This window comes from Rhincodon typus, chromosome 12 (genome assembly GCF_021869965.1).
Source record: "Rhincodon typus isolate 14 chromosome 12, sRhiTyp1.1, whole genome shotgun sequence".
Taxonomy (NCBI): domain Eukaryota; kingdom Metazoa; phylum Chordata; class Chondrichthyes; order Orectolobiformes; family Rhincodontidae; genus Rhincodon; species Rhincodon typus.
The window spans coordinates 15076969-15104253 of record NC_063343.1 but is presented as its reverse complement, the minus strand read 5'-3'; the positions used below and the strand labels follow the sequence as shown (position 1 = coordinate 15104253).

Sequence of the window (27285 nt, the reverse complement as noted above, 5' to 3'; positions counted from 1 at the left end):
GGCTGACGTTTCGGGCCTTCCTGCTCCTCTGATGCTGCTTGGCCTGCTGTGTTCACCCAGCTCTACACTTTGTTATCTCAGCAACTGAAGGTGCTGTTGGTTATAGCGTACAGAGTGCAGATGCTCCACAAATCAGTCAATGAGTCTGTGCTTGGTCTCACTGATGTAGAGGAGGCCACATCGGGATGAACGGATTTAGAAAGTTTGTCTTGGGCCTTGGAATGAGGTGAGAGGGGAGGCGTAGCACCTCCTGTGGTTGCAGAGAAAGGTGCCAGGTATGGTGGGGTTAGTGGGGAGTGTGGAGTGTGGAGTGGACGAGCGAGTCGCAGAGTGAGAGGTCCCTACGGAAGGCAGACAGGGTTGGGATGGGAAATATCTCTTTGGATGTGGGGTTGGATTGTAGGTGGTGGAAGTGGCGGAGGATGATGTGTTGGATGAGAAGGTTGGTGGGATGGTACGTGAGGACCGGGGGACTCTATCTTTATTTTTGTTGTGGGGAGGGGTTTTGAGGGCAAAGGCATGGTTGAGGACATTTTGGAACACCAGAGGGGTGAAATTGCAGTCCTTGAAATAGGAGGATGTCTGGGAGTGGAATGCTCCATCTTGGAAGCAGAAGTGATGGAGGCGGAGGAATTGTGAGTAAGGGATCGCATTCTTGCAGGAGAGTGGGTGAGAGAAGGTTTAGCCAAGGTAGCTATGGGAGTTGGTGAGATTAAAATAGATATCTGTGCTGAGATAGTTACTGGAGGTGAAGCCAGAGAGGTTCAGGAAGGGGAGGAAGGTATCAGAGATGGTCCAGGTGAATTGGAGATGGGGGTGAAAGGTGTTGGTTAACTTGATGAACTGTTCAAGCCTCTCATGTTAAGAAATGTTAATTAACTCTGAAGAAGCAAGATATGGAGAACTCCGTCACAAAGGATACAAGCGTCAGTACTGCCTATCTTAACTTTCTAAACTTCAAAAAGGAAAATGCGACAGGAATGGCAGGTAATGTTGCAGCTTTATAAAACCTTAGTTAGGCCACATTTGGAATATTGTGTTCAATTCTGGTTGCCACACTACCAAAAAGATGTGGTGGCTTTGGAGAGGGTACAGAAAAGATTTACCAGGATGTTGCCTGGTATGGTGCGCATTAGCTATGAAGAGAGGTTGGAGAAACTTGGGTTGTTCTTACTGGAACAACGGAGGTTGAAGGGCGACCTGATAGAGATTTACAAGATTATGAAGGGCATGGACAGACTATATAGTCAGAAGCTTTTTCCTCGTGTGGAAGAGTCAGTTACCAGGGGGCATAGGTTTAGGGTGTGAGGGGCAAAGTTTAAAGGTGATGTACGAGGCAAGTTTTTTACACAGAGGGTGGTGGGTGCCTGGAACTCGCTGCCGGGGGAGGTAGTGAAAGCAGATACAATAGTGACTTTTAAAGGGCGTCTTGACAAATATACGAATAGGATGGGAATAGAGGGATACGGTCCCTGGAAGAGTAGGGAGTTTTCGTTGTGAATGACAACATGTTGGTGCAGGCTTGGAGGGCCGAAGGGCCTGTTCCTCTGCTGTAATTTTCCTTGTTCTTTGTTCTAAACTAAAAAACAAACCTTCTGCCCTTATTCGGTCCATACCACTCTATTCCCTCCCTATTCATGTAATCATCCAGATGCCTCTTAAATATCGCCAACATGCCTGCTTCCACCACCTCCTTTGGCAGTGCATTCCAAGTTCCTGCCATTCTCTGTGTGAAAAACTTTCCTCATACATCTTCCTTAAACTTTTGCCCTCTCACCTTGAACTTGTGCCCCCTTGTATTTGAAACTTCAATCCTGGGAAAAAGCCTTTGACTATCCACCCTGTCTATCCCTCTCATAATCTTGTAGACCTCTATCAGGTCTCCTCTCAGCTCCAGTGAAAACCATCCTAATCTTTTTAACTTTCCCTCATAGCTAATGCCCTTGAGACCAGGCAACATCCTGGTGAACTTTCTCTGCACTCTTTCCAAAGCTTTCACGTCCTCTGGTAGTGTTGCGACCAAAACTGCACACAATACTCCAAATACAGACTAACAAGGGTTTTATAAAGCTGCAACACGGTTTGCCAACTCTTGTAGTCCATGCCCTGGCCAATGAAGGCAAGCATGCCATCTGCCTTCTTAATCACCTTGCCACCTGTGTTGCCACTTTTAGGAAACTGTGGACCCACACGCCCAGATCCGTCTGTATGTTAATGTTCCTAAGAGTTGTGCCATTTACAGCATAATTCACACCTAAATTTGATCCTCTAAAATGTATCACCTTGCATTTGTCTGGATTAAACTCCATCTGCCTTTTCTGTGCCCAAGTTGCCAATCTATCTATATCTTGTTGTATCCTTTCACAATCATTGGCACTATCAGCAACTCCACTAATCTTCGTGTCATTTGCAAACTCACTAATCAGATCACCCATATTTTCCTCCAGATCATTTATACATACTACAAACAATAGAGGACATGCAATAAAGGACATAAGACTAATCCCTGTGGAACATTCTGAAAAACACCCTTTCCACAGCCACTCTCTGTCTTCTATGACCAAGCCAGTTCTGTATGAATCTAGCCAGCGCCCTCCTGAATCCCATGTGATTTTAGTTTTTGCACCAAACTGGGAGTTTATTAAATGCCTTACTAAAGTCTGTATAAACTACACCCACAGTTCTTCCCTCATCAATTATCTTTGTCACCTCTTCAAAAAATTTGATCAGGTTGTTGAGACATGACCTTCCCCATATGAAACCATACTGCCTGTCGCTAACTAGTCTATTTTCTTCTGAATGTGCATATACCCTGTCCCTCAGTATCTTCTCCAAAAGCTTCCCCACCACAGATGTCAGACTCACTGGCCTATAATTTACTGGATTATCCCTGCTTCCTTTCTTAAACAAGGGAACAACACTGGCTCATCTCCAGTCCTCTGGAACCTTACCTGTGGTCAAGGAGGATGTGAAGATATGTGCTAATGCCCCAGCTATTTCTTCCCTTGCCTCTCACAGTAAGCTGGAATAGATCCCATCTGGCCCTGGGGACATGTCTACCTTAATGCAATTTAGGATACCCAAACCTTCCTCCTTTTACTCATAGCTGACCTCAACATTATCATGTCCTTCTCCTTGGTGAATACCAATACAAAGTATTTATTAAGGATCTCTTCTACTTCCTGTGACTCCACGCATAACTTCCCTCTTTTGTCCTTGAGGGGGCCTACTCTTTCCCTTGCTACCCTCTTTCTTCTAATATTTGCATAAAAAGCTTTGGGATTCTCCTTGATCTTGTTTGCTAAAGACATTTCATGCCCCCTTTTAGCCTTCCTAATTGTGTGTTTAAGTTCCTTCCTAATTTCTCTATACTCCTCAAGGTCTTCGTCAGTTTGTAGCTGCCTAGACCTATTCTATGTTTCCTTTCTCCTTTTGACTAAGTTTATAATTTCCCTTGTCATCCATGGTTCCTGGATCCTGCCATTCCTATCATTCAGTTTTGCAGGGACATGCATGTCCTGCACTTTAATCAATTGGTCTTTAAAAGCATCCCACATGCCAGATGTAGATTTGCCTTCAAATAACTGCTCCCAATCCACATTCCCCAATTCTTGTCTAATTCGGATGTATTTGGACCTTGCCCAATTAAACACACTTACCCAAGGGCCACTCTTGTTTTTGACCATGACGACTCAAAATCTTATGGAGTTACGGTCACTAAGTCCAAAATGCTTTCCTACTGAAACATCAATCACTTGTCCTGGCTCATTCCCTAATATCAAGTCCAGTATGGCTTCCTCTCAGGTTGGATTGTCAACATACTGTCTCAAAAAGCCCTCCTAGATACATCTAACAAATTGCTCTCCATCTGAGCCCCTGGCTGTAAGGGATTCCCAGTCAAGAAGAGGAAAGTTGAATCCACCCACCACAACTGCCCTGCTTTTTTTTACAACTTTCTCGTATCTGACTACATATCCGCGCCTCTGTCTCACGTGGGCTGTTGGAAGGTCTATAGAAAACTGCCAACATTGTGATTTCACCTTTCCTGTTCCTGAGCTCCACCCATAATGCCTCACTGCATGATCCCTCTGATGTATCCTCCCTCAACACAGCTGTGATGTGAAACCTAATCAGCAATGCAACTCACTCACCCCTTTTGTTTCCCTTTCTATCCAATAACAGCGATATAATAACAGCGATACCCTGGAATGTTAAGCTGCCAGTTCTGGCCCTCCTTTAACTGTGTTTCCGTAATGGCAATAACATCATAGTTCCATGCAGTAATCCATGCTCTTAGTTCATCTGTCTTACCTGTTATACTTCTTGCATTGAAGTAAATGCACTCCCGACCTCCAGTCCCTCTGAGCCCCGCAACTACCCTCTGCCTGCTCTTACTCTGTGCTATGTATATCTCAGTCTCTCCTTTGTCCCACTCCCTGCACTTACTGGCCTGTTGTTCTGGTTCCCATGCCCCTGCCACACCAGTTTAAACGCTCCCGAAGAGATCTAGCAAACCTCCCACCCAGGATATTGGTGCCCTACCAATTCAGGAGCAATCCGTCCTTCTTGTACAGGTCCCACCCTCCCCAGGAGACATCCCAATGATCCATATATCTAAAGCCTTCCCTCCTACACCAGCTCTATAGCCACATGTTCAACTATACTCTCTCTCTGTTCCTAGTCTCACTAGTTCGTGGCATGGGTAGTAATCCTGAGATTACTACACTGGTAGTCCTGCTTTTCAGCTCCCTACCTAACTCCCTGAATTGTCCTCGCAGGACCTCTTCCCTCTTCCTACCTATGTCATTTGTGCCAATGTGGACAATGACTTCTGTCTGTTTTCCCTCCCATTTCAGGATGTCCTGTACCCGCTCTGAGACATCCAGGACCCTGGCACCAGGGAGGTAACACACCATCCTAGAGTCTCATTCACGGCCAAAGAAACACCTGTCTCTGCCCCTGACTATCGAGTCACCTACTACTATCACTCGCCTGGACTTTGTCCAATCCTGCTATACAGCAAAACCAGTTGTGGTGCCACAGGCCTGACAGCTGCTTGTACTGTCTCCTGAGAGGCTATACCCGCAACAGTATCCAAAACGGTATACCTGTTTGAGAGGGGAATATCCACAGGAGATTCCTGCACTACCTGCCTGCCTCCCCTGGCGGTACCCCACCTATCTGCCTGGACCTGTGGTGATACCACCTACCTAAAGCTAGAATCTATCACTCTCTCTGCCCTCTGTATGCACCGCAGGGTGTCCAGCTGCTTCTCCAACTGAACCACGTGGTCTGTGAGGAGCTGCAGCTGGTCACACCTGTAGATGTAGGTGCCAGAGACACTGGATGCTGCCTGATTTTCCACATCTAGCAGGAGGAGCATACCACTGCCCTAACTGCCATCTCCACCTTTGTTTAGCTTGTCTGTCCTCATTACAATGTTTTTTTTTTGGTTAGAGGTGGGGGGCATGGGTGACAGTGGAACACTACAATAATGTAGTGTTTCAGGTTTAACACTCCTTTACACCACTTCCTCTGCAATATTCAGACCAGTCGTGGTGACTGCAGTGCCGTCTCCCAGAATACCTCTCAGAGGTGTCTCTGCCACCTTCTGGTTCGATATTCTTCCCAGCATCAATCAATGAGGGTGTTCTGTTGCAATCCGCTACCCAGTTGTGGTGACTGCAGTGCCGTCTCCCAAAATCCTCTCAGTGGTGTCTCTGCTGCCCTCTGATTCAATGGGCCAAATGGCCTGTTTCCACACTGTAGCGATTCTATGATTCTAGAGATTTCCACCTAGGTCTCCAGAACATTTCCCAGGTTTTAGATTAATAGTCTAGTGAAAATACCACTAAGCTATCATCTCCACATGCCATTAGTGATTGCAAAGTGAACATTGACATCTCAATGATGGTGAAGTGAGCATCAATAACTTAAAAAAAGGCTTAAAAAAAGCAGAAGTTGCTACAAAAGCTCAGCAGGTCTGGCAGCATCAGATGCTGCCAGATCTGCTGAGCTTTTCCAACAAGTTCTGTTTTTGTTCCTGATTTACAGCATCCGCAGTTCTTTCAGTTTTTTTAAAAAAAATGGCTAGTTCTGGCTAATGATGACCCATTACTCAAGCTGTGGAAGGAGGGAAATATTCTCCATCCTCTGTCAAGTAAGTATCATGATCTTCTTCACTGAATGCAATGTTACAAAGAGCAAAAACAAAGAACAGTAGTGCGGGAACAGGCCCTTCGGCTCATCAAGACTGCACCGATACCCAATGCCTTTCTAAACTCAAAATATTTTGCCTGTACACAATCCGTATCCCTCTATTCCCTTCCTATTCATATTTCTGTTAGATGCCTCTTAAATGTTGTTAGTGTATCCAACTTCATCATCTCCTCTGGCAGCACATTCTAGACACTTACCAATCTCCATGTAAAAAATTTGCCTCTCTTATCTCCTTTAAGCTTTCTCCTTTTTTACCTTAAACCTAGGTCTCCTAGTAATTGACATTTCCACCTTGGGAAAAAGACTCCGACCATGCATCCGATCAATCTCACCAATCTGACCAATCTCTCCTCATATTTAATATCCTCCAAACCAGGCAACATCCTGGTAAACTGTTTCTATAGCCTCCACAAAGTTTCCACATCCATCTTGTAGCGTGGGAACCAGAAGTGTATGCAATATTCCAAATGTGGCCAAATTAAAGTTCTATACAACTGCAAGATGACTTGCCAATTTTTATCCTCTATGCCCCAACCGATGAAAGCAAGCATGCCATTCACCTATTGACCGCATTACCCACTTGTGATCCACTACATTTCATGGCTGATGAGGGTTTGAGATGGGAAGGGGATCAGAGCGCAGCAGGAAGTGTCTTTTTGATGTAATGCGCTGGTCACCCAGCCAGAGCAGTACCTTCACTATGTTGGTATCCAAGGTGAGGCTGAAGCTGAGAGAATATCGAAGATATGGCCCTCGTTATTGGGGTGCAGCCTATCTCACTGTGTGGAGGCGTGTGTGTAGCCCTTACCTATGGAGTATACGACCACTGACTGTTCTCAGAGATGATAACCTCTGTTTCACAAAATGGGTTATTTCCAGCATGGGACCAATGCCCAGCTGCTAATGGGGTGGTGGTTGCTGTAGCTGCCTTCCTCTAGCAGATGAGGGAAGGAGGGGTCGAAGGCAAGCCCAGGGCCAGCAGGAGGCCAAAAGGCACCCAGATCAAGGAGAATTTGTAACTGCAAGGACACTCAGAATGTGTGGGATGCACAGGAGGGCCGAAGATTTTTATCCCTATCTGCATTTCCTGGGGATGAGTGAGGCACAGTGTTGGCCTGGGTCCATATGTCCCGAAACACTGTAATGGAACTGTGTCAGATTCTAGAGCTGGACCTGAAAAGGCTGCAGGAGTTGGGGATCATCCCCTCCTTGTGGCTGCGAAGGCCACTGCAGCTTTGAACTTCCATGTGACTGGCTCCTTCCAAGGAGCGATAGGTGAGCTGTGTGGAATCTCTCAGTCATTCTCCACAAATGCACCACTAATGTGGAGTGCAGACATAATGCTGACACAGCACCCTGTAATAGTGACTATTTCAACTGATGTTAATCCAGCTCTCTCACACTGTCACTCACTAACCTCTCTCCAACCAAAGTCCTGTGTTACTGTCTGTATCTCTGCTGACATTAATCCAGCTGCTCACATTGTCATTCAGTAACTCCCAGAGTCCTGTGTTAAGGACTGTATCTTTATTGGTGTTTATCCAGCTCCCTCACACTTCGTTGGGTTTAATCATTGTTCCATTCTGTATTCAGTGTAAACACTGTTGCCAATCTTCATCATGCAGTGGCCAGTTATCATGGAAGAAGAGTTACCTCGAATTTTATGGATCCATTATGGGCACTGTCAAAAGCATTGAAGAGGTAATGTGCATACATGCTGGCATCTGGAAGAAAAGAGAGAAGTAAGAAGAAATCATTCACTGGAGGCTGGAACTGGTCATAACTGCTTTCTGCAATAATTCATTCGAATCTTTGACTGATGTCTTTAGTAATTCCTTATGTCTTTTACTGCTCTCTGCAATAATTGATTATAGTCTGTTAGTCTCTTATAATTCATCACAGCCTTAAGATGCACTTCATCATAAATCACTGCAGTTTGAAAATGTTTTCTAAAATAATTCATTACAGCCTGTATTATTCCGTTCAAGCCTGTTCATGTATTCCAACATCTACTCTGTTCTAACTCACTAACAGTACTCTATAATATTAATTACGGTTCGTAACTACACTCTGTAATAATTCCTTACAGTGTGTTTTTATGTATTCTAAAATAATATATCGCAGGCTGTAACCGGTCTCTGTATTAATAAATTAAAGTCTGTACCTGCTCTTCACAATAACTCCTTACTGTTGCAAAGTTGGGTGGAGTATTTTACATTTTAAAATTATAGGGGGTGATGAGTGCTTAATCCCTTTAAAAGATGATGGGTTGTTTTAGGCTTGGAGATTAAAAAACATTCTGCAAGCAGCAGCAGATGCACAGAGAGTTTTGAAATTGAAACATTGTATCAAAAGGCTATAGTGTTAGCAAGTAAAGCAGCATTTTTACTAAGGTAACAGGTTTTTGAATTTAGCTAATTAATTTAAACTAGACATTGATACCAAAACCCAATTGAATTTAGATCTGATGGTTTTGACAACCTAGGACCAATCCTATTGTAAGGAATTAATAGGTCATCAAGGGTATAAAGGAGGAGGCCATTTGAAAATCAGTGTGAGAGTGAACTGTCATTTGCCAAGAGAACAGTTCTCAGCTATAAAAGAAACAATCATTGGCTCTCACAGAATTCTCTAAGCTCTCAAAAAAAACATCTTCTAAACTAAAGGTACAGTGGCACTCTTAGCTAATATTCCTGACACAAGAATTCAACACAGAAAGGTGTTCCTGACTGAGGATGAGTGGACAGAGCACAGAGCATTCTGGAAGACTTAGCCTGGCTATGATTTTGAGAAACTAAGTTTTAATTTATTTTTTCTTATTACTTTGGTTTATATAAGTGGGACTTCTATTCATTAGAACAGCATGCCATTAGAATTTTGTTTATTCAATAATAGTTAGTAGTTAAGAGGGAATTGTTTGGTTTGTTAATAGTTCCGTTAATTTGTTCACTGTTAGAGTTAGATAAATAAATTGTTACTTGGTGATTATAGAGTGAATGAAAAGATTTTATTTTATTTAACCACTCCTTTTATATCAGATTGGGGGGTGAGAGGCAGGTTATACCTCTTCTCACACTCCTCTTAAGAGATTATGAGGTGAGGCGAACTTCTCTGGGTGTTTTCATTTTAGTTATCAGAAGGGGGTTCGAGCTCTCCTTCAGCAGGGATGGGGGGGAGTGGCTAGATTGGGAGCTCAAGTCCAGGATCTGGCCGGTTTGTGTATGGGATCTGAATGTATTTGGACAGGTTTGAACAGATTTGGGGTATGAAAGGTCCCAGAAGAGTTAAACAGACTTGGGGATTAGGGTCCTAGATCTTCAAATAAAACTTAGGTGAGAAGTGGAAGATCTGTTTAATTTCGGTTACTTGTGGTTGGTTAAATCAAAAGTGGGGGAAATGGCTCTTAACATTGCTAAAGATCTTCTGGGGTTTGAGGACTCTTCCCAAATTTGACAAGAAAGTTTAGAAGAACAGATGAAGGATATACTTTTAGACTTAGCAAACAGGCTAGATTTGGGTTTAAGTAGGGATAAAGGGAAAGCTGAAATTGTAAACAAGCTAGTCAAACATTTAGGTAAACCAGAGAAACAGGCTAGTGCAGTGGAGTTAAAAAAAATTAAATTGAAAATTAGAAAATTGGAATTAGATGGGGAAAAAGAGAAAGAAAGAGAATTGTAATGGTTTGAATTACGGTTACAAACAGAGGAAAGACAAAAAGAAAAAGAGAAAGAAGAAAGGTAAAAAGAGAGAGAAGAAAAGGAGAGAGAGAAGAAAGAGAGAAAAAGAGAGAAGAAAGGGACAAAGAGAGAGAGTCTGAAATTCAGAAATTCAGGAAAGTCAATTTAAAAGGATGGAAATGAAGGTAGAAGACGTACCACCCCACCAACCTCCGGATCCAATGCATCATCCTCTGACATTTCTGCCACCTACAATCAGATCCCACCATCAAACAGATATTTCCCTCCCCACCCCTGTCCACTTTCCACAGGGCTATTCCTTCTGCGACTCCCTCGTCAGCTCAACACTCCCCACCAATTCCACCACCACACCCGGCACCTTTCCCTGCAACCGCAAGAGGTACAACACTTGCCCCCACACTTCCCCTCTCACCTCCGTCCAAGGTCCAAAACAATCCTTCCAGATCCAGCAGAGATTCACCTGCACTTCATCAAACCTTATCTATTGCATCTGTTGCTCCCGATGTGGTCTCGTCTGTATCGGGAGACCAAACGCAGATTCGGGGATCGATTCATGGAGCATCTGTGCTCTGCACGCAACAACAAACCCGACCTTCCAGTTGCTTCCATTGTAATTCCCCCTTCCACTTCCTTGATGACATGTCCATCCTTGGCCTCCTCCACTGTCAAAGTGAGGCCAAACATAAACTGAAGGAACAACATCTGATATTTCACCTTGGTTTCTTACAGCCCAACGGCCTTAACATTGACTTCACGAGATTCAAAATCTCTCCAACCCCAGCCTTATCCCATGTCCAGCCTTCTCCTTCCTGACCTGTCCATCTTCCCACTCACCAATCTGCTCCACCCTTCCCACGGACCAATCACAATAAGCCCCTCCAGCGTCCACCTATCAGCATCTCTCCTATCCTTCTCCCAGCCCCAACCCTCTCGCTCTGTTTATTTCTAGGCTCCCCTCCACCTCCCCAGTCCTGACAAAGGGTTTCGGCCTTAAATACTGACTTACCTGCTCCTCGGATGCTGTCTGACCTGCTGTGCTTTTCCAGCCTCACACATATAGACTGCGTGGTAATGTTAATTCAGTTCAAGTTGGTAGGTAGGGCTAGTGAGGTGTTTGCAGTGCTGTCAAATGAGGTGTCAAGAGAATATGAAAAAGTACCAGAAGCATATAAACAACGGTGCAGAAATATAAGGAAGGAACGAGGTCAGACTTATGTTGAATTTGAAAGAATTAAACATAGCAAGTTTGATAAATGGGTGAGAGGATTAAGGTAGAAAAGACATATGAGCATCTTAGAGAGATTATTCTGCTGGAGTTCAAAAACTTGCTTCCAGAAATGATAAGATCTCATGTTGAGGAACAGAAAGTTAAAACAGTAAGAAGAGCTGCAGAGATTGCGGATGAATAGGCATTAGTGTATAAATCGAAATTTAGCTTCCGACAGCAATTTCATTCCTTGAGGGGTAGAAATTGGGAAAAAGGGAGATCTTTCAACGAAAAACAAAAAGAAGATCACACTGGGAACAGTTTACCGCATGTGAAAAAAGAAACCCAAGAGGTTGGGAAATAAGTGAAAGGCCTCAGGTGTTTCCAATGTAATAGAGGGGGACACATAAAGTCACAGTGCTGGTGGATTATGAGAGGGACTGGGAAAAACATGTGGTAAAATAGGCTAAACCAGTGGGATTAGTTGAAGCAGTGAAGGAAACACCAAGAGAAATCAAGGAGCTGCAGGACAGTGCACAGCCTAGTCACAGGCTGGAAAGTCAGATAGTGCCCGATCTCTTCAAAGACTTCACCTGTGTGGAAAGGTTTACTCAGGAAGAACAAGGGGAGAAGGTAAAGAGTTAAAATGTTGAGAGATACGGGAGCTGGTTAGCCACCAATAGTGAGAGATAAAAGTGTTTGCACTTCTTTTGAAATATTACCCCAGAGACTGATAATGTGGGGAAAAAACGGAGAGAGATTTCGTGTTCCCCTCTGTAAGATAAGGCTGGAAAGTCCAATGAAGTTACTGGGGACTGTTTGAAAGAGTGTCTATTCAAGGAATACAGTCTGTTCTTGGAAACAACCTAGCTGGATGAAAAGTGGAAGTGATGCCCATTGCAGTGGAGAGGCTGAAAGAAAACCAGGAAACTGAACAGTTAAAAGAACAATATCCTGGAATTTTTCTGGACTGTGTGGTGACAAGATCCCATAGTCATACGTTAAAGCAAGAAAGGAAAACCAAAGAGAAAGACAAAGGAGTTGACGTCCAGTTAGCTGACACCCTGTTCAATGAAATGGTAAAGGAAATACCTAAGCAGGTTGAGGATTAGGCAGAGGTGTTTAGTTCTGAAAGACTAATGGAGTTACAACAAAAAGATGAGACAATAAAAGATTTCTATCATAAAGTCTACTTGGAAAAGGAACCCGAATGTATTCCAGAACATTATTACCTTAAGGATAGGACCCTAAGGCGGACATGGAGACCTTGTCAGGTTAATGCAGAGGAGAAATGGTCGGACGTTCACCAGATTGTGTTACTGGTAGCATACAGACAGGAGGTATTGCAGGTAGCACATAAATTACCTGTAGGAGGTCATCTAAGAGTGAGGAAGACTCACGCATTTCTATTGGCCTGGGTTACATAAAGATGTGTTTGAATTTTGCCAAACCTGTCATACATGTCAAATAGTAAGAAAACCACAGGCAGCAATAAAACCAGTGCCAATTCCCGCATTTGAATAACCTTTCATGTGTGTTATGATTGATTGTGTAGCTCTCCTCCCTAAAACCAAAAGTGGGAACCAGTATTTGCTAACCATAATGGATGCGTCTACCAGATTTCCAGAGGCAATCCCATTACAGAATGTCAAGGCAAAAAAAGGTTGTGGAGGAATGTTTGCTTCCTTTACCAGTTATGGCCTACCTAGGGAGATTCAATTAGACCAAGGGTCTAATTTTACTACCAAACTATTTAAGGAGGTCATGGATAGTTTAGGTATCCAACACTTTAAATCAAGTGGGTACCATCCTGAATTCCAGGGAGCATTGGAAAGGTGGCATCAGACCCTGAAGACCATGCAGAGGGCTTATTGCCAGGATTACCCAAATGATTAGGAAAAAGGTATCCCATTTATATTGTTCATTATTAGAGATGCTCCAAGTGAATTAACTCAAGTTTACTCCATTTGAATTGATATTCAGACACGAAGTAAGAGGGCCTTTAAAATTAATTAAGGAAAAGTTGATAGGTTCGATGTCTGAGATCTCACTGTTGGATTATGTATCTGAGGTGAGAGAAAGATTAATCAGAATAGATAAATTAGCTAGGTAACATTTGAAGGTGGCACAGTATCTAATGAAGCAAGAAGCAGATAAGAAATCTAAAATTTGTATATTTACCAGTGGGGATTAAGTATTAGTGTTGTTACCAGTGGTATGGGGTTTCCCTTCAAAGCAAGGTTTAGTTGTCCCTATCAGATTGAGAAGAAGTTAAGCCAGGTGAATTATCTGGTAAAGATGCCAGATAGGAAATAAAATTATTGGGTATGTCATGTGAACATGCTGAAACTTCACCAAGACAGGGAAAGGTAACTGGAGAAACAGGTATTAGTTACTGCCACTCAGAGTGAGGAATCAAATTCAGATGATTCAGATTTTGATGTGCCTCAGAGTAAATTGAATAATGAGGAGGTCCTTAAAGAATGGGACAGGGTAGTAAGCTATCTGACTCAGGAAGAGAGAACTGAATTGCAAGATTTGTTGCAGGACATATGTGGAAATAAAATGAGGAGGGCTGATACTATAGTTCATGAGGTGGACATAAGGAATGCTGTTCTGATAAAACAACACCCCTACATACTTAATCCTTCCAAAGCAGAACAGGTACAGAAGGAAGTGGAAGCAATACTCCAAGAAGACATCATCACGTCGAGTCAAAGCAAATGCAGTTCGCTGGTAGTGTTGGCTCCCAAACCTGATGGGACTCAAAAATTCTGCATAGATTATTGGAAGGTCAATGCCATGACTAAATCAGACTCATACCAGTTCCAAGTCTGGAGGACTGTGTGGAAAAAGTTGGACAAGTCACTTACATCACAAAGTGGAACTTACTTTGTGGTTACTGGCAAGTGCCTTTGTCGGAGAGTGCGAACAAAGTTTCTGCTTTTGTAACCCCAAATGGGCTATATCAATTTGATGTGTTGGAATGAAAAACACACCAGCCACTTTTCAAAGACTTATGAATAGAGTTGTGGCAGGATTGACTGATTGTGTTGTCTATATAGATCTCTTAGTGATTTTAGCCACTTCTGGAAAGATCACATGGTGGATTTGGCAGAGCTTCTTGAGAGACTATGGAAGGCGAAGTTGGTCATAAATTTGGCAGAAACAGAATTCGCGAAGTTGGAAGAGATATTCTTAGGACACGACATTCTTAGGACACGACATCGGACATGGACGGATGACACCGATGAACATGAAGACGCAGGCTTTTGAGGAATTTCCAAGACCATCCTCGAAAAAAGAGATGCTGTGAGTTTTGGGACTAAGCGGATTATACAGGAAATTTGCACCAAACTTCAGAAGCATGGTGGCATTGTTGAGAGATTTGTTGAAGAAGAAAGTGAAATTTTGGTGCGCAGACCAATGCCAGGAGGCATTTGAGAAGTTAAAAGCAGTGTTAATTACCGCGCCAGTTTTAGCCACATCAAATTTCTGGAAACCCTTTAAAGTTGTTGCATCGACGCAAGCGATGCAAATGTTGGAGCTGTGTTATTACAGAAGGATGATTGTGGAATTGAAGGGCAAATCGGTTATTTTTCAAAGAAACTTAATATCTACCAGAGAAAACGTTCAAGCATTGAAAAAGAGTTATTGAGTTTGGTACTGGACGTACAACAGTTTAATGTTTATGTTGCACACATTGTATCAGAGACAATGTGTACACTGATCATAACTCTTTGACAGTTTTGGAGAGATTTATAGATAAGAACACCAGGCTATTTCATTGGAGTCTTATGTTACAATCATTTAATTTACAGATTATACATGTTGTGGGTTATGAAAATGCTATTGTAGATGCGTTATCATGGGTTTAAAAGGAAAATGTATATATATAAGATAGAAATGGTAGTGTTTAATGTTATATATATATATAAAGAATTTGTATGAAATGTGTAACTTTAGATTAATGACCTATGGATCTAGTAATAATGGAGTTGAGGTTTACAGAAAATAATGAAGCCATCTTTTCATCATGATGGTTCATTTTTTTCTTGGGGGGATGTTGCAAAGACAGGTAGAGTATTTGATGTTTGTAAAATGATGGGGGGAAAGAGTGTGTGGTCCCTTTGAAAGATGATGGGTTGTTTTAGGCTTGGAGATTAAAAAACATTCTACAGGCATCTATAGGTGCAGAGAGAGTTCTTGAAATTGAAACATTGTATCAAAAGGTTATACTGTTAGCAGCAAATCATCATTTAATTTAAACCAGACCCTAGATACCAGAACCCAATTAAATTTAAATCTGATGGTTTTGACAACCTAGGACTAAGCCTATCGTCAGAAATTAATAGGTCATCAAGGGTATAAAAGAAGAGGGCATTAGAAAATCAGTGTGAGAATAAACTGTCATCTGCCAAGAGAATAGCTCCCAGCTATAAAAGAATCACTGGCTCTCACAGAATTCTTTAAGCTCTCAAAAAAAATCATCTAAACTAAAAGTACAGCGGCATGCTTAGCTAATATTGCTAACACAAGAATTTGACAGAGAAGGCATTCCTGAGGATCAGTGGACAGGGCACATAGCATTGTGGAAGATTTATCCTGGCTGAAATTTTGAAAGACTAAGTCGTAATTTATTTTTTCTTATTACTTTGGTTTATATAAGTGGGACTTGTATTTATTTGAACAGCATACCATTAGAATTTTGTTTATTTAGGAACAGTTAGTAGTTAAAGGAGAATTGTTTGGTTTGTTGGTAATTCCGTTAATTTGTTCACTGGTAGATTTAGGCAAATAAATTGTTACTTGTTGATTATAGATTGAGTGAAAGGATTTTATTTTATTAAACAACTTCTTTATAGAAGTTTGGGGGTGAGAGGCAGGTTATACCACTTTTCTCACTTCCTTTAACAGGTTTATGAGGCGAGGCGAGCTTCTCTGGGTGTTTCGATTTTAGTTATCAAAAGGGGGTTGACCTCTCCATTGTAACACTTACTATTTGTAACTGCTGTTTGTAATAATTAATGACAGTCTGTACCTGCTCTATTATAATTCACTGCATCAGTAACTGCATTCTACATTAATCCCTCAGTCTGTAATTGCTTTCTACGATAATTTATTACAGTCTATAACTAATCTGTGCAATAATAAATTGCAGTCTGTAACTTATTTACTCTGTAACTGTTCTCTAAAATAATTACTTACTGTCTACAGCTGCTGTCTATCGTTATTCAGTTACAGTATGTAGCTATTCATTGTAAAAAATAATTATTAACCATAACTACATAATTGTTTAATTTATGGTAATGTGCTCTTGGGATCTTTTTGGTTTAGATTCTCTTTGCAGTAGTGTTGGAGGTTTCTTGCTTGGATCTGTCTCAGGTGCCCTGCTTGGTGTGAGCTAAGCTGTCTGATATTCAGTGGTGGGCAGTTGTGTTTTAACTCGTTGGTTTGACAAGCAGCCTGTGTCGATTGTTGTAATTCAGATTGAAGGCTGGTGATTGGGGTTGTGTGCAGAACAAGACTTGACTAGTAGAAATAAAGGACACAACCTAAGATTGAAGTGGGAAAGTTCAGTAGAAATTATAACCCACAGATTCATGGGCTTGTGTTGGAGCTTAAAGTATCAACAATACCATTTTAAACCTACCTGGAACCTTCACCCTTCCAATCGTAGGAGAGATGGTATGTCTGGTGAGTAACCAATCTGCTTTCCAGATAACTGTATTCACATCACTGCTTGGGGGTCAGCAGGAGCAGGAATGCTACATCCAACACTTTGGTCCTAAAATATGATCTGTTTCTGCACTGGGATCAGACATTAATCAAGATCCACCCTGGCAATCTGATTCCTTGTTAACGTCTCCTGCTCCATCAACCCCCTGCACAAACTATCAGATAGGATAGCAGCAACCTTTTACTCTCTTTTCACCAATCTCTTGGGCCCTCATCATCCAATTTCTGATTGTGGTTACCCACCTTGTGTGACTCTCAGTTGAGCTGGCTGTGAGGCTAAACACTCTCTACTCACCCATCTCTGGTAAGAATTGGGTATTTCAGGAAGGGGGAGGTGTGTGGTGGGAGACGTTAGCAATGATTCATTCAAATGTACATTTGATGGATTCCTTTCAGAAAAAGAATACCCTGGAAAACACTATTTGAGGAATATGACAGATGACGTTTAGTGTTTGTAGACAGTTTGGGAGAATCAGATGACCTTGGAGTCTGGGGGTCCTAATGCTTTCTATCACCAGTGTAATACCCATCTTCTGCCTGGGTCTGTTCAGAGCAGGGTGAAGAGATCAGGTGTCACAATTACTTAGTATTTCCATTATAATTGTATCAGGACTGACAAATTATAAACTAAATGAGCTTGGGTCTTCATTCTTTAAACAACTCCCATAACCTGATCAGAGACAGTAAGAACTGCCAATGCTGGAATCAGAGATAACACAGTGTGGAGCTGGAGGAACACAGCAGGCCAAGCAGCGTCAGAGGAGCAGGAAAGCTGACGTTTCGGGTTGGAATCCTTCTTCAGAAATGGAGGAGGGGGAAGGGAGCTCCGAACTAAATAGAGAGAGGAGGTGCGGGGGCTGGGGAAGGTAGGTGGGATGGTGATAGGTGAATTCAGGTAGGCAGTGGTGGGGATTGGTCAGTGAGATGGGAGGAGCAGATAGGTGGGAGAGAAGATGGACAGGTCAAGGAGGCGGGGATGAGAGGGGCTGGGCCCCACCCCCGTCCTCATCCCATGGCCAACCCTCCCTCTCATCCCCGCCTCCTTGACCTGTCCGTCTTCTCTCCCACCTATCCGCTCCTCCCACCTCACTGACCAATCCTCACCACTGCCTCCCTGCACTTCCCTATCACTATCCCACCTACCTTTCCCCAGCCCCACCCCTCCTCTCTCTATTTATTTCAGAGCTCCCTTCCCTGAAATGTCAGCGCTCTTGCTCCTCTGATGCTGCCTGGCCTGCTGTGTTCCTCCAGCTCCACGTTGTGTTATCCCATAACCTGATGCTGCTCATTTCATGAATGCAGGAGGACGTTATGAAACAACGGGGAGTGAATTGGAGTCACCTTGTTTATTGGAATGTTTTGGAACTCTCACTCACCTCCCTGTGGAAAGAACTGTGAGTAAATCTGCTTAAAGGTCTCCTCATTGACAACTCCGCTGGGACATTCCTGGGAAAAAAAAACAAACAAGAAATGAAGCAAACCTCGGAGATGCGGAATTGGAGGATTAATGTTCAATGACTTAAGTGAAAATCACATTGAGCTTTGGTGAATGAAACCCTGAAAATGCAGACCAAACATTTCTGAGCTGGATTGTCCAACTGGATACAGAAAAGATGCTCCCCCTCGTGAGGATATTTAGAACCAGGGGACATATAAATAACAAATTGCCCATTTAGGATGGAGATGAGGATGAATTTCTTTTCCCAGAGGAATATTAATCTTTGGAATTCTCTCCCCAAACAGCAGTGGAGATTGGTTCATTGAATCTATTCAAAAGCCTGAATATTCAAGGCTTGATCCAGCAAGTTAGTTCAAAATGATTTTCACTGAAGAAATCCATGCTGACTCTTCCGAATCAGTACTGCAAAGACCACATTATTAAAATTTCCTTTACTTTTGGACTGTGGGCTCTAAGAAGAATTGGAGCATGTTGAGAGTTGAGGATCATGTTGTCTTGTCCTGGAACAGTGAGAGCTAAAAAGCAGTCCGAACGGAGTTGATAGACTCTGAACGAGGGGATAATTGCTCAACCACAAAATTTTGATTGATTTCTGACTAGGTGACCGTGGCTTATGTGAGGCTGGTTGTCCAGAAACATCTAGCCTGCGAAGAGAAAGCAACAAAAATCTTTTGCTCTCTCCTGTGTGGAGGTACTAGAGACAGATAGCTGGCTTCCACTCACTTTCCTCTGCAAATTGCCTGTTGAAGGACAAATAAAAATGTTTTCACAGATGTTGAAAGGACAAATTCTCAACCAGTGAATGAGTGACTGACCATCAATGGAGAGATAAGCTTGTGCCAGCATCAAAGAATTAAAAGGAAGCGAGAGAAAACAACTCATTGAATCCTGTGGTCCACACTGGAGCTAGAAAACTGTGGGCCAGATTTTACAAGGTGTGGCACAAAGGGTGGCAATCTCACATAGACTGCTGCCGTTTGTGCCACACCTTGTAAAATCTCACATAGATTGCTGCCCTTTGTGCCACACCTTGTAAAATCTCACATAGATTGCCACTCTGACCCTTTATTTTATGAAAGGAGAGAGCTTCTGAGTGAAGAACTATGAGAGAAAGGCAAACCATGCTCCCTTTGTCACATCAGTCAGCTGCTGCTAGATTTTCATATTTAAATGTTCCAACAGGAACTTCGACAACTGCTGTCTAAAGGTAAGGACATAAGATAAGTGTGAGATTAGAATGCCAGGAGGGCAGGGTACTGGGGTGGGTTGGGCAGTTGAGTGCCAAGTATGAATGGTGCCAGCTGGGTCGGATGCCATGAGGAAGCATGTAGGTAGGTTACCAAGTAGAGAATAAGTTGCTGTGGGTAAGATGCCAGGTAGGTGGGTTGCCAGGGGCAGGGTGGGTAGGATGCTGCATGATTAGGGAGTAGGGTGTCAAGTGGGTAGGGGGCATGGTGCAAACGGGCCAGGTAAGTTAGGCAGCATTTGGGCCAGGTCAGGGGGTTGGGAGAAATCAGTTTTGGTGGAGGGCAGGTGAGGATGGGTGTCAGGACTGTGCAGTGGATGGCATTTTGTATTGCGTCTGGCAGTGGGGGAATGGGGTAGGTTGAGTCTGGAGGATAGAGAATGGTGGTGGATCAGCCTCAGATCAAGGGAAGGGGGCAGGTCCCATGAGGAAGAAGGCAAATTGGGTCCAATTGGCTAAATTGCCCCATAGTGTCCAGGGATGTGCAGGCTAGATGAATTAGCCATGGTAAGTGTGGTTTTACAGGGATGGGTTGGGTCTGGGTGGGATGCTCTTTGGAGTGTCAAAACAGACTCGATAGGTCAAATGCCCTCTATCTGCACTGTAGGGATTCTATGATTTTTCTGACTCCTGAATACAGTCCATAAGGAGGAAGAATGGAAGAATGAAAGGAAGGCAAGTAGCCAGAGTAAAGAAAAGATATCTGAGAATGCCTCAAGAACCCCTCCTCAGATCAGAAGATATCATAAAGACAGCATATGCAATACCAATTTCAAGGGATGTAGGAATATGGAAATCTCAAGCATCAATAAACACTTTGCATGTCCAAGATGTTCAAGAGACTGAAACAACACGGTTTCAAGTCACCCTGCCCAATATACTCCTAGCAAACGTCCAAACTATCAAGAACAAAATGGATGAACTCAGATCTAGACTTACCTTCCAAAGGGAACTGAGAGACTGCTGTGTGCTCTGTTTTATGGTTACATGGCTCACTACTGCCATACCTGACTGTGTCTTGCAAGCTGAGGGGTTCTCCATACATCGCATGGACCGCACGGCGCCCTCAGGTAAGGCAAAGGCAGAGGGGTATGTTTCCTAATCAGCACTTCCTGGTGCTCAGATGTGCTGACTCTGGTGAGCCACTGCTCCCCAGACCTAGAATACCTTACAGTGAAATGTCTTCCCTGCTATCTGTCGTGTGGGTTCACCTCCGCCATCCTGACAGCAGTTTACATACCACCCCATGCGAATCTGAAGAATACCTTGGATGAAATTTACATGTGTACAAACACTCTGGAGATGAAATTCCTCAAGGGCTCATCATGGCCAGTGACTTCAACTAGGTCAACCTCAAGTGTGTGCTGCCAAAATACCACCAACACATCTCCTGCCCCACTAGAGGACTGAACATCATGGACCACTGCTACACAACCACCAAAGATGCCTACTGCTCCATTCCCCATCCACACTTCTGAAAATCAGATCATACGCTGTGTTCCTCCTCCCAGCTTAGATGCAGAAACTGAAATGGGACGATCCTTTACAGAATGTACTTCTGTGCTGGTCTGAGGCAGCAGAAGAGCTTCTCCAGGACTGCTTGGAATCAGTGGACTGGACCATATTCATGAACACAACAGACAACCTAGATGAGTACTCCACCATTGTCACGGACTTCACTAGCAAGTCCGTGGAGGACTGCATGCCAAAGACGTCAATCCGAGTGTTCCCAACTGGAAACCTTGAATGAACCGGAAAATGTACTGATGACGAAAGACTAGACATGCAGCATTCAAGTCGGACGACCCAGATCTATACCGAAAATCAAGATATGATGTCCGCAAAGCATTCAGAGACAGCACGAGGCAGTATCGGACCAAGTTAGAGGCCCAAACCAACCAAACGGACACCCGTTGCCTGTGGCAAGGCTTGAACAAAATAACAGGCTACAAAGTGAAGCAGAGCAAGATAGTGAACAAAAACACATCCCTCCCTGAAGTGCTCACTGCTTTCTGTACTCAGTTCGAGCAGAATGCCAGCAGCGTGTGTCACCTGTCCCGAAAGCCCTGGATGCACCTGTTCCCTCCGTCACCGTTGCAGACATCAGACTGGTCCTCCTGAGAGTCAACGCAAGGAAAGCGAGGGACCCGGATGGAGTCCCCGGCCATGCACATAGACCATGTGCAGACCAGCTGATGGAGGTATTCAGTGACATCTTCCACCTCTCTCTCCTATAAGCTGAGGTCCATATTTGCTTCAAGATGACCACCATTATCCCAGTATCAAAGAAAGTACATGCAACGTGCCTTAATGACTACTGCCCAGTGGCTCTGTCCTCCATAAATCATGACATGCTTCTAGAGGCTGGTCATGGCTCACATCAGCTTAAGCCTCCCAGCTTACCTCGATCCTCTTCAATTTGCCTACTGATGAAACAGGTCCACAGCAGACACCATTTCCCTAGCCCTACATTCATCCCTGGACCATCAGGACAACAAGGACACCTCATCGACTACAGCTCTGTCTTTAACACCATAATTCCCTCCAAACTGATCTCAAAACTCCAAGGCCTAGGTCTTGGCTCCACCCTCTGCAACTGGATCCTCAGCTTTCTGACCCACAGAATGCAATCAGTGAAGATAGACAACTGCACCTCCTCCATGATAATCCTCAACATTAGCACCCCACAAGGATGCATTCGCAGGTCTGTATTCCCTGTACACCCACAACTGTATAACCAAATTCCATACGAACGCCATCTACAAGTTTACTCACAACGTCACTGTGGTAGACAGATATCAAACAATGATGAGTCAGAATACAGAAAGGAGATAGAGGGCTTGGTGTCATGGTGCAATGATAACAACTTCTCTCTCAATGTTGGCAAAACAAAAGAACTGATCATTAACTTCAGGAAGAAAGGAGGAGGACACAGCCTCATCTTCATCAACGGAGCAGAAGTGGACAGGTTTGAGAGAGTCAAGTGCCTAGGAGTGACGATAACCTACAACCCATCCTGGACCTCCCAAATAGATGCAACAGCTAAGAAGGCACAACAATGCCTCTTCTTCTTCAGGCGGCTTAGGAAATTTGGCATGTCCATAGGACCCTAACCATCTTTTACAGATGCACCAGGGAAAGCATACTATCTGGATGCATAACGGCCTGGTACAACAATTACTCTGCCCAGGGCCATAAGAAATTAAAGAAGGTTGTGTGCACAGCCCAGACCATCACGGAAGCTTACCTTCCACCCATGGACTCTATTTACACTTCTTGTTGTTGCAGAAAGGCTGTCAACATCATCAAAGACCCCTCCTACCTGGTAATCCTCTCCGACAACCTCTTCCGTCAGGCAGAAGATACTGAAGCTTGAACACACGCACCAACAGGTTCAAGAACACTTCTTCCCTGCCATTATTCGACTAATGAATGGACTCTCTAACTTCAAATAATTTTGATCTTGTTAATGTTGATCTTGCTTTGTGCACCTCCTGTGCAGTATGAACTGAATGCCTCACTCTGTCTAAGCACCCTATGATCTGTATGTCCTTGCTTACTATGATCTACCTATACTGCTCGCAAAAAAAAAAGCTTCTCACTGTACTTAGGTACATGTGACTACAATAAATCAAGTCCAATTAAATCAAATAAGGCATGTTGTCATGAATACTCACAGATAGTAGGAACTGCAGATGCTGGAGAATCTGAGATAACAAGGAGTAGATTTCTGAAGAAGGATCTAAGCCCGAAACGTCAGCTTTCCTGCTCCTCTGATGCTGCTTGGCCTGCTGTGTTCATCCAGCTCTACACCTTGTTATCTCTGAATACTCACAGGATTGGGATAAATGATTAAATTTCTTATTACTTGTTACTAGAGCTGCCCCAAATAAATCTATGGAGTTTAGCTCATTTGAATTGATTTATGGTCATGAAGTTAAAGTCCATGAAAATTGATTAGGGAGAAGTTCTTGAAGCAGAAAGATGAATCCTCAGTGTTGGATTATGTGTCCATGTTTCCAGAAAGACTCACAGGAGTAGCACAGGAACATTTAAATATCTCACAGGCAAAAATGAAAAATAAAGTGGGCTGATAAACGTATAGCAACGAGAGTGTTTCACGTGGGAGATAAGGAGTTTGTCTTATTACCTTTACAAGGTGAATTTCTGAAAGTCAAAATTGATACAAAATGGTTAGAAGGCTCTGTAAAGCATCTTATCTGATAAATACTCCTGGAAAAAGAATCAGTTATTAAATAAACATGCTGAAAAGATATCATCATAGGGAAGAGGGTAAGGAGGAACAACTGTTTCAGGTGGTAAGAGGAGTAGAAAGTTACAGGGATAATGAGGAAGAGGTAGACAGTTCTCAATGTGAACCCTCTATAAGTCAACTAGCTAACAGAGAAATATTGGGACAGTTAGAAACTGTGTTCTCATATTGAGAGAAAGGACAATGGGAGGATCTTGTAAGACCACAGAGAAAGTATGAGGTAATCTGGAAGTACTATATTCACTCAACAGAATATGGACAAGGGAGAGTCAGGACTAAGAAAACAACATCCTTATTATCTGAGCCCAGGAAAACAAGCTTAGATGGAAACAAAGATTCAGAACATACTGGAAAACTACTTGATTGAACCTGGTCAAAGCAGCTGGAATTTACCAACAGTATTAGTTTCTAAACCAGATGGACCAACTAGACTTTGTATAGATTATAGTATGAATGTGGTCATGAAAATAGATTCATACTCAATTCCATGGTTGGAAGGGTTGCATGTCGTGTCTCATTCCTTTCAAAGAGTGATCTATTGAAGTGGCACTAGCAGTGCCATTAACATCAAGAGCTAAAGATCTATCTACTTCTGTTACACCAAATAGGTTACATCAATATGAGTAATGCAATTTGTGTTAAAGAAAGCTTGAACTACATTTCAGACGCTTATAAATCAAGTTGTAGCTGGAGTTCATAGCTGTGTTGTGTATTAGATTGATGTAGTCTATAGCAACACTTGGGAACAGCATGTAAGACAAGTCGAAGACCTGCTTAAGCAATTACAGTTCACTGGCTAAATAATAAATTTAGCCAAACCTGAATTTGGAAAATCAAGTGTCATTTACTTGGGACACATTATTGGAGAAGGACAAGTATTAGCAAAGGCAGCAAAAGTGAAGGCTCTAATAGAATTCCCTGCTCCTAAAACTAAACAAGAAACTGTGACATTTTTAGAAATGTGTGGATTTTACTGGAAATTTGTGCACAATTTCAGTAGAGTAGTTGTACCCTTAACAAGTTTGTTAAAGAAACAAGGAAAAGTGTTATGGCCAGCAGAAAGCCAGGCAGACTTTGAGAAGGTAATCTTAATTAATAAACCATTGTTGGCCACCCTTGTTTCTTCCAGACCTTTCAAAATGGTGATTGATGCTAGTGACTTGGGGGTGGGTGCTGTCTTATGACAGGGTGAAGAGTTGGGAATAGTGAAGCCAGTGGGGCAATTCTCTAAGAAACCAAACCACTATCAGAAGCAGTACTCTACTGGGGGGAGAAAAGACTTTGGGTTTGTGTTGGTTCTTCAACGCTTTGCAGTTTATGTCCAACACAAAAATAAGGAAACATTTATTTACACTGATCATAATTCACAAAAGTTTAACACGTGAAATGTGATCTTGTTGAGATGGAGACTTTTGTTGTAACCATTTAATGTAAAGATTATTCGTGTACAGATGCATTGTCCTGAGCATAAAATTATGGAGTAAGTTAAAGGTCTAAGAAATGCTTCTTTAGCGAAGATTTCATAAGGATGCAGGAAAAATGAATGCATGTAAGTCATGAGTTTTGCTGTTTGTGTATCACATATCTTGTAGTTTTGTAATTACATTTCAACTTTTTAAGTGTGGAGGCATGTAAAGACTGTCTTTTTACTTTTCTTTATTCTTAATGGTGCTTGAAAACGACAAAAGAACTGATTTAAAACCAAAGATTACTGGAGCATTGTTGCATGTTTTGAAAGCAAATTTTTTTTTTCCCTTTATTCGTTCACAGGATGAGGGCGTCGCTGGCTAGGCAGCATTTATTGTCCATCCCCAGAGGGCAATTAAGAGTCAACCACATTGCTGTGGGTCTGGAGTCACATGTAGGCCAGAACAGGTAAGGATGGCAGTTTCCTTCCCTAAAGGACATTTGTGAACCAGATGGATTTTTCCAATGATTGACATTGGATTCACAGTCATCATTAGACTGTTAATTCCTGATATTTATTAAATTTAAATTCCACCAACTGCCATGGCAGGATTTGAACCCGGGTCCCCAGAACATTATCTAGGTCTCTGGATTAACAGTCCAGCAATAATACCACGAGGCCATTGCCTCTCTGATATGCATTGTAAGCACTGTTTTCACAGCTGATTTTTCGAGTAGTGTTTGAAGTATGCTCACAGATTAATTGGAGCTGAGGGATTGTATACACATGGAGCTTTGGTTGGTGTGGTAGTTGATTGATCTGTGTACCATTGACCAGTTTTCTATAACAAAGACCTTTTGCTTGCCAACACAAATGTGGTTCGTTCTCAGACACTAAAACACAAATTGCTGGAAAAACTCAGCAGGTGTGGCAGCACCTGTGGAGAGAAAGCAGGTTTAATGTTTTGGGTTCAGTGATCCATCTTCAGTTTGTACTTAGGAAAAGGCTGGTACACATGGTGAAGATGGGGTGGTGGACGGTGGAGAAGTAAACAACAAATGGAAATGAAGCCCAGAGTTAAACAAAGAAATGATTAAAGGTCAGCTCTGGAGATTCAGTAGCTGCAAATTGGGTCCATTAGTACTGCCAATGGTTGTGGTAGCAGCCCATGTGATGGCAATGACTGGTGTGTGCAGGTTGAGGTAAGGGCATGGAAGAAGGTGTTCAGGCCCTAAAATTATTGAACTCAATATTGAGCCCTGAAGGATGAATGGTTCCCCAAGCAGCCAGGAAACACGATGCTGTGGTGATGTGGCAACAGGAAGCTCAGAGTTTTCCTTTACCTAGCTACAATCAGTTCTGAAGAAGAGTCACTGGACCAGAATCGTTAACCCTGCTTTTTCTTCACAGATGCTGCCACATCTGTGAAGTTGTCTCAGCAATTTCTGATTTTGTTTTTGATAACCAGCATCCGCAGTTCATAAGAACATAAGACCATAGGTGTAGGAATAAGCCATCTGGCCCCTCCAGCTTGCTCCGCCATTCAATAAGATCATGGCTGATCTTTTTTGTGGTCTCAACTCCACTTATTCGCCCACTCACAATAACCCTTAATTCCTTTGCTGTTCAAAAATCTATTTATCTTTGCCTTAAAAATATTCAACAAGATTGTCTCAACTGCTTCACTGGGCAGGGAATTCCACAGATTCACAACCCTTTGGGTGAAGAAGTTCCTCCTCAGCTCAGTCCTAAATCTGCTCCCCCCTTATTTTGAGGCTATGCCCCCAAATCTAGTTTCACCTACCAGTGGAAACAACCTCTCTGTTTCTATCTTATCTATTCCCTTGATAATTTTATAATTTTCTATTAGATCACCCCTCATTCTTCTAAATTCCACTGAGTACAGTCCCAATCTAGTCAACCTCTCCTCATAAGCCAACATTCTCAACTCTGGAATCAACCTAGTGAACCTCCACTGCACCCACTCCAATGCCAGTACATCATCTCTCAAGTAAGGACACCAAAATTGTACACAA

At 42.8% G+C, this 27285-nt stretch overlaps 1 protein-coding gene across 2 annotated transcripts in view; it reads right to left on the bottom strand.

Annotated features, from left to right (window-relative positions):
• The window catches only part of LOC109922315 (Kv channel-interacting protein 1), a 312678-nt gene that overhangs the window by 53571 nt on the left and 231822 nt on the right, over positions 1 to 27285 (bottom strand). For both annotated transcript variants that reach the window (XM_048603828.1, XM_048603827.1), the window contains 2 exons: positions 18240 to 18309; positions 7873 to 7943 (listed from right to left, as the gene is read on the bottom strand). In XM_048603828.1, coding sequence (XP_048459785.1) covers positions 7873 to 7943; positions 18240 to 18309 — 141 coding nt within the window. The remainder of the gene's footprint in view (positions 1 to 7872; positions 7944 to 18239; positions 18310 to 27285) is intronic.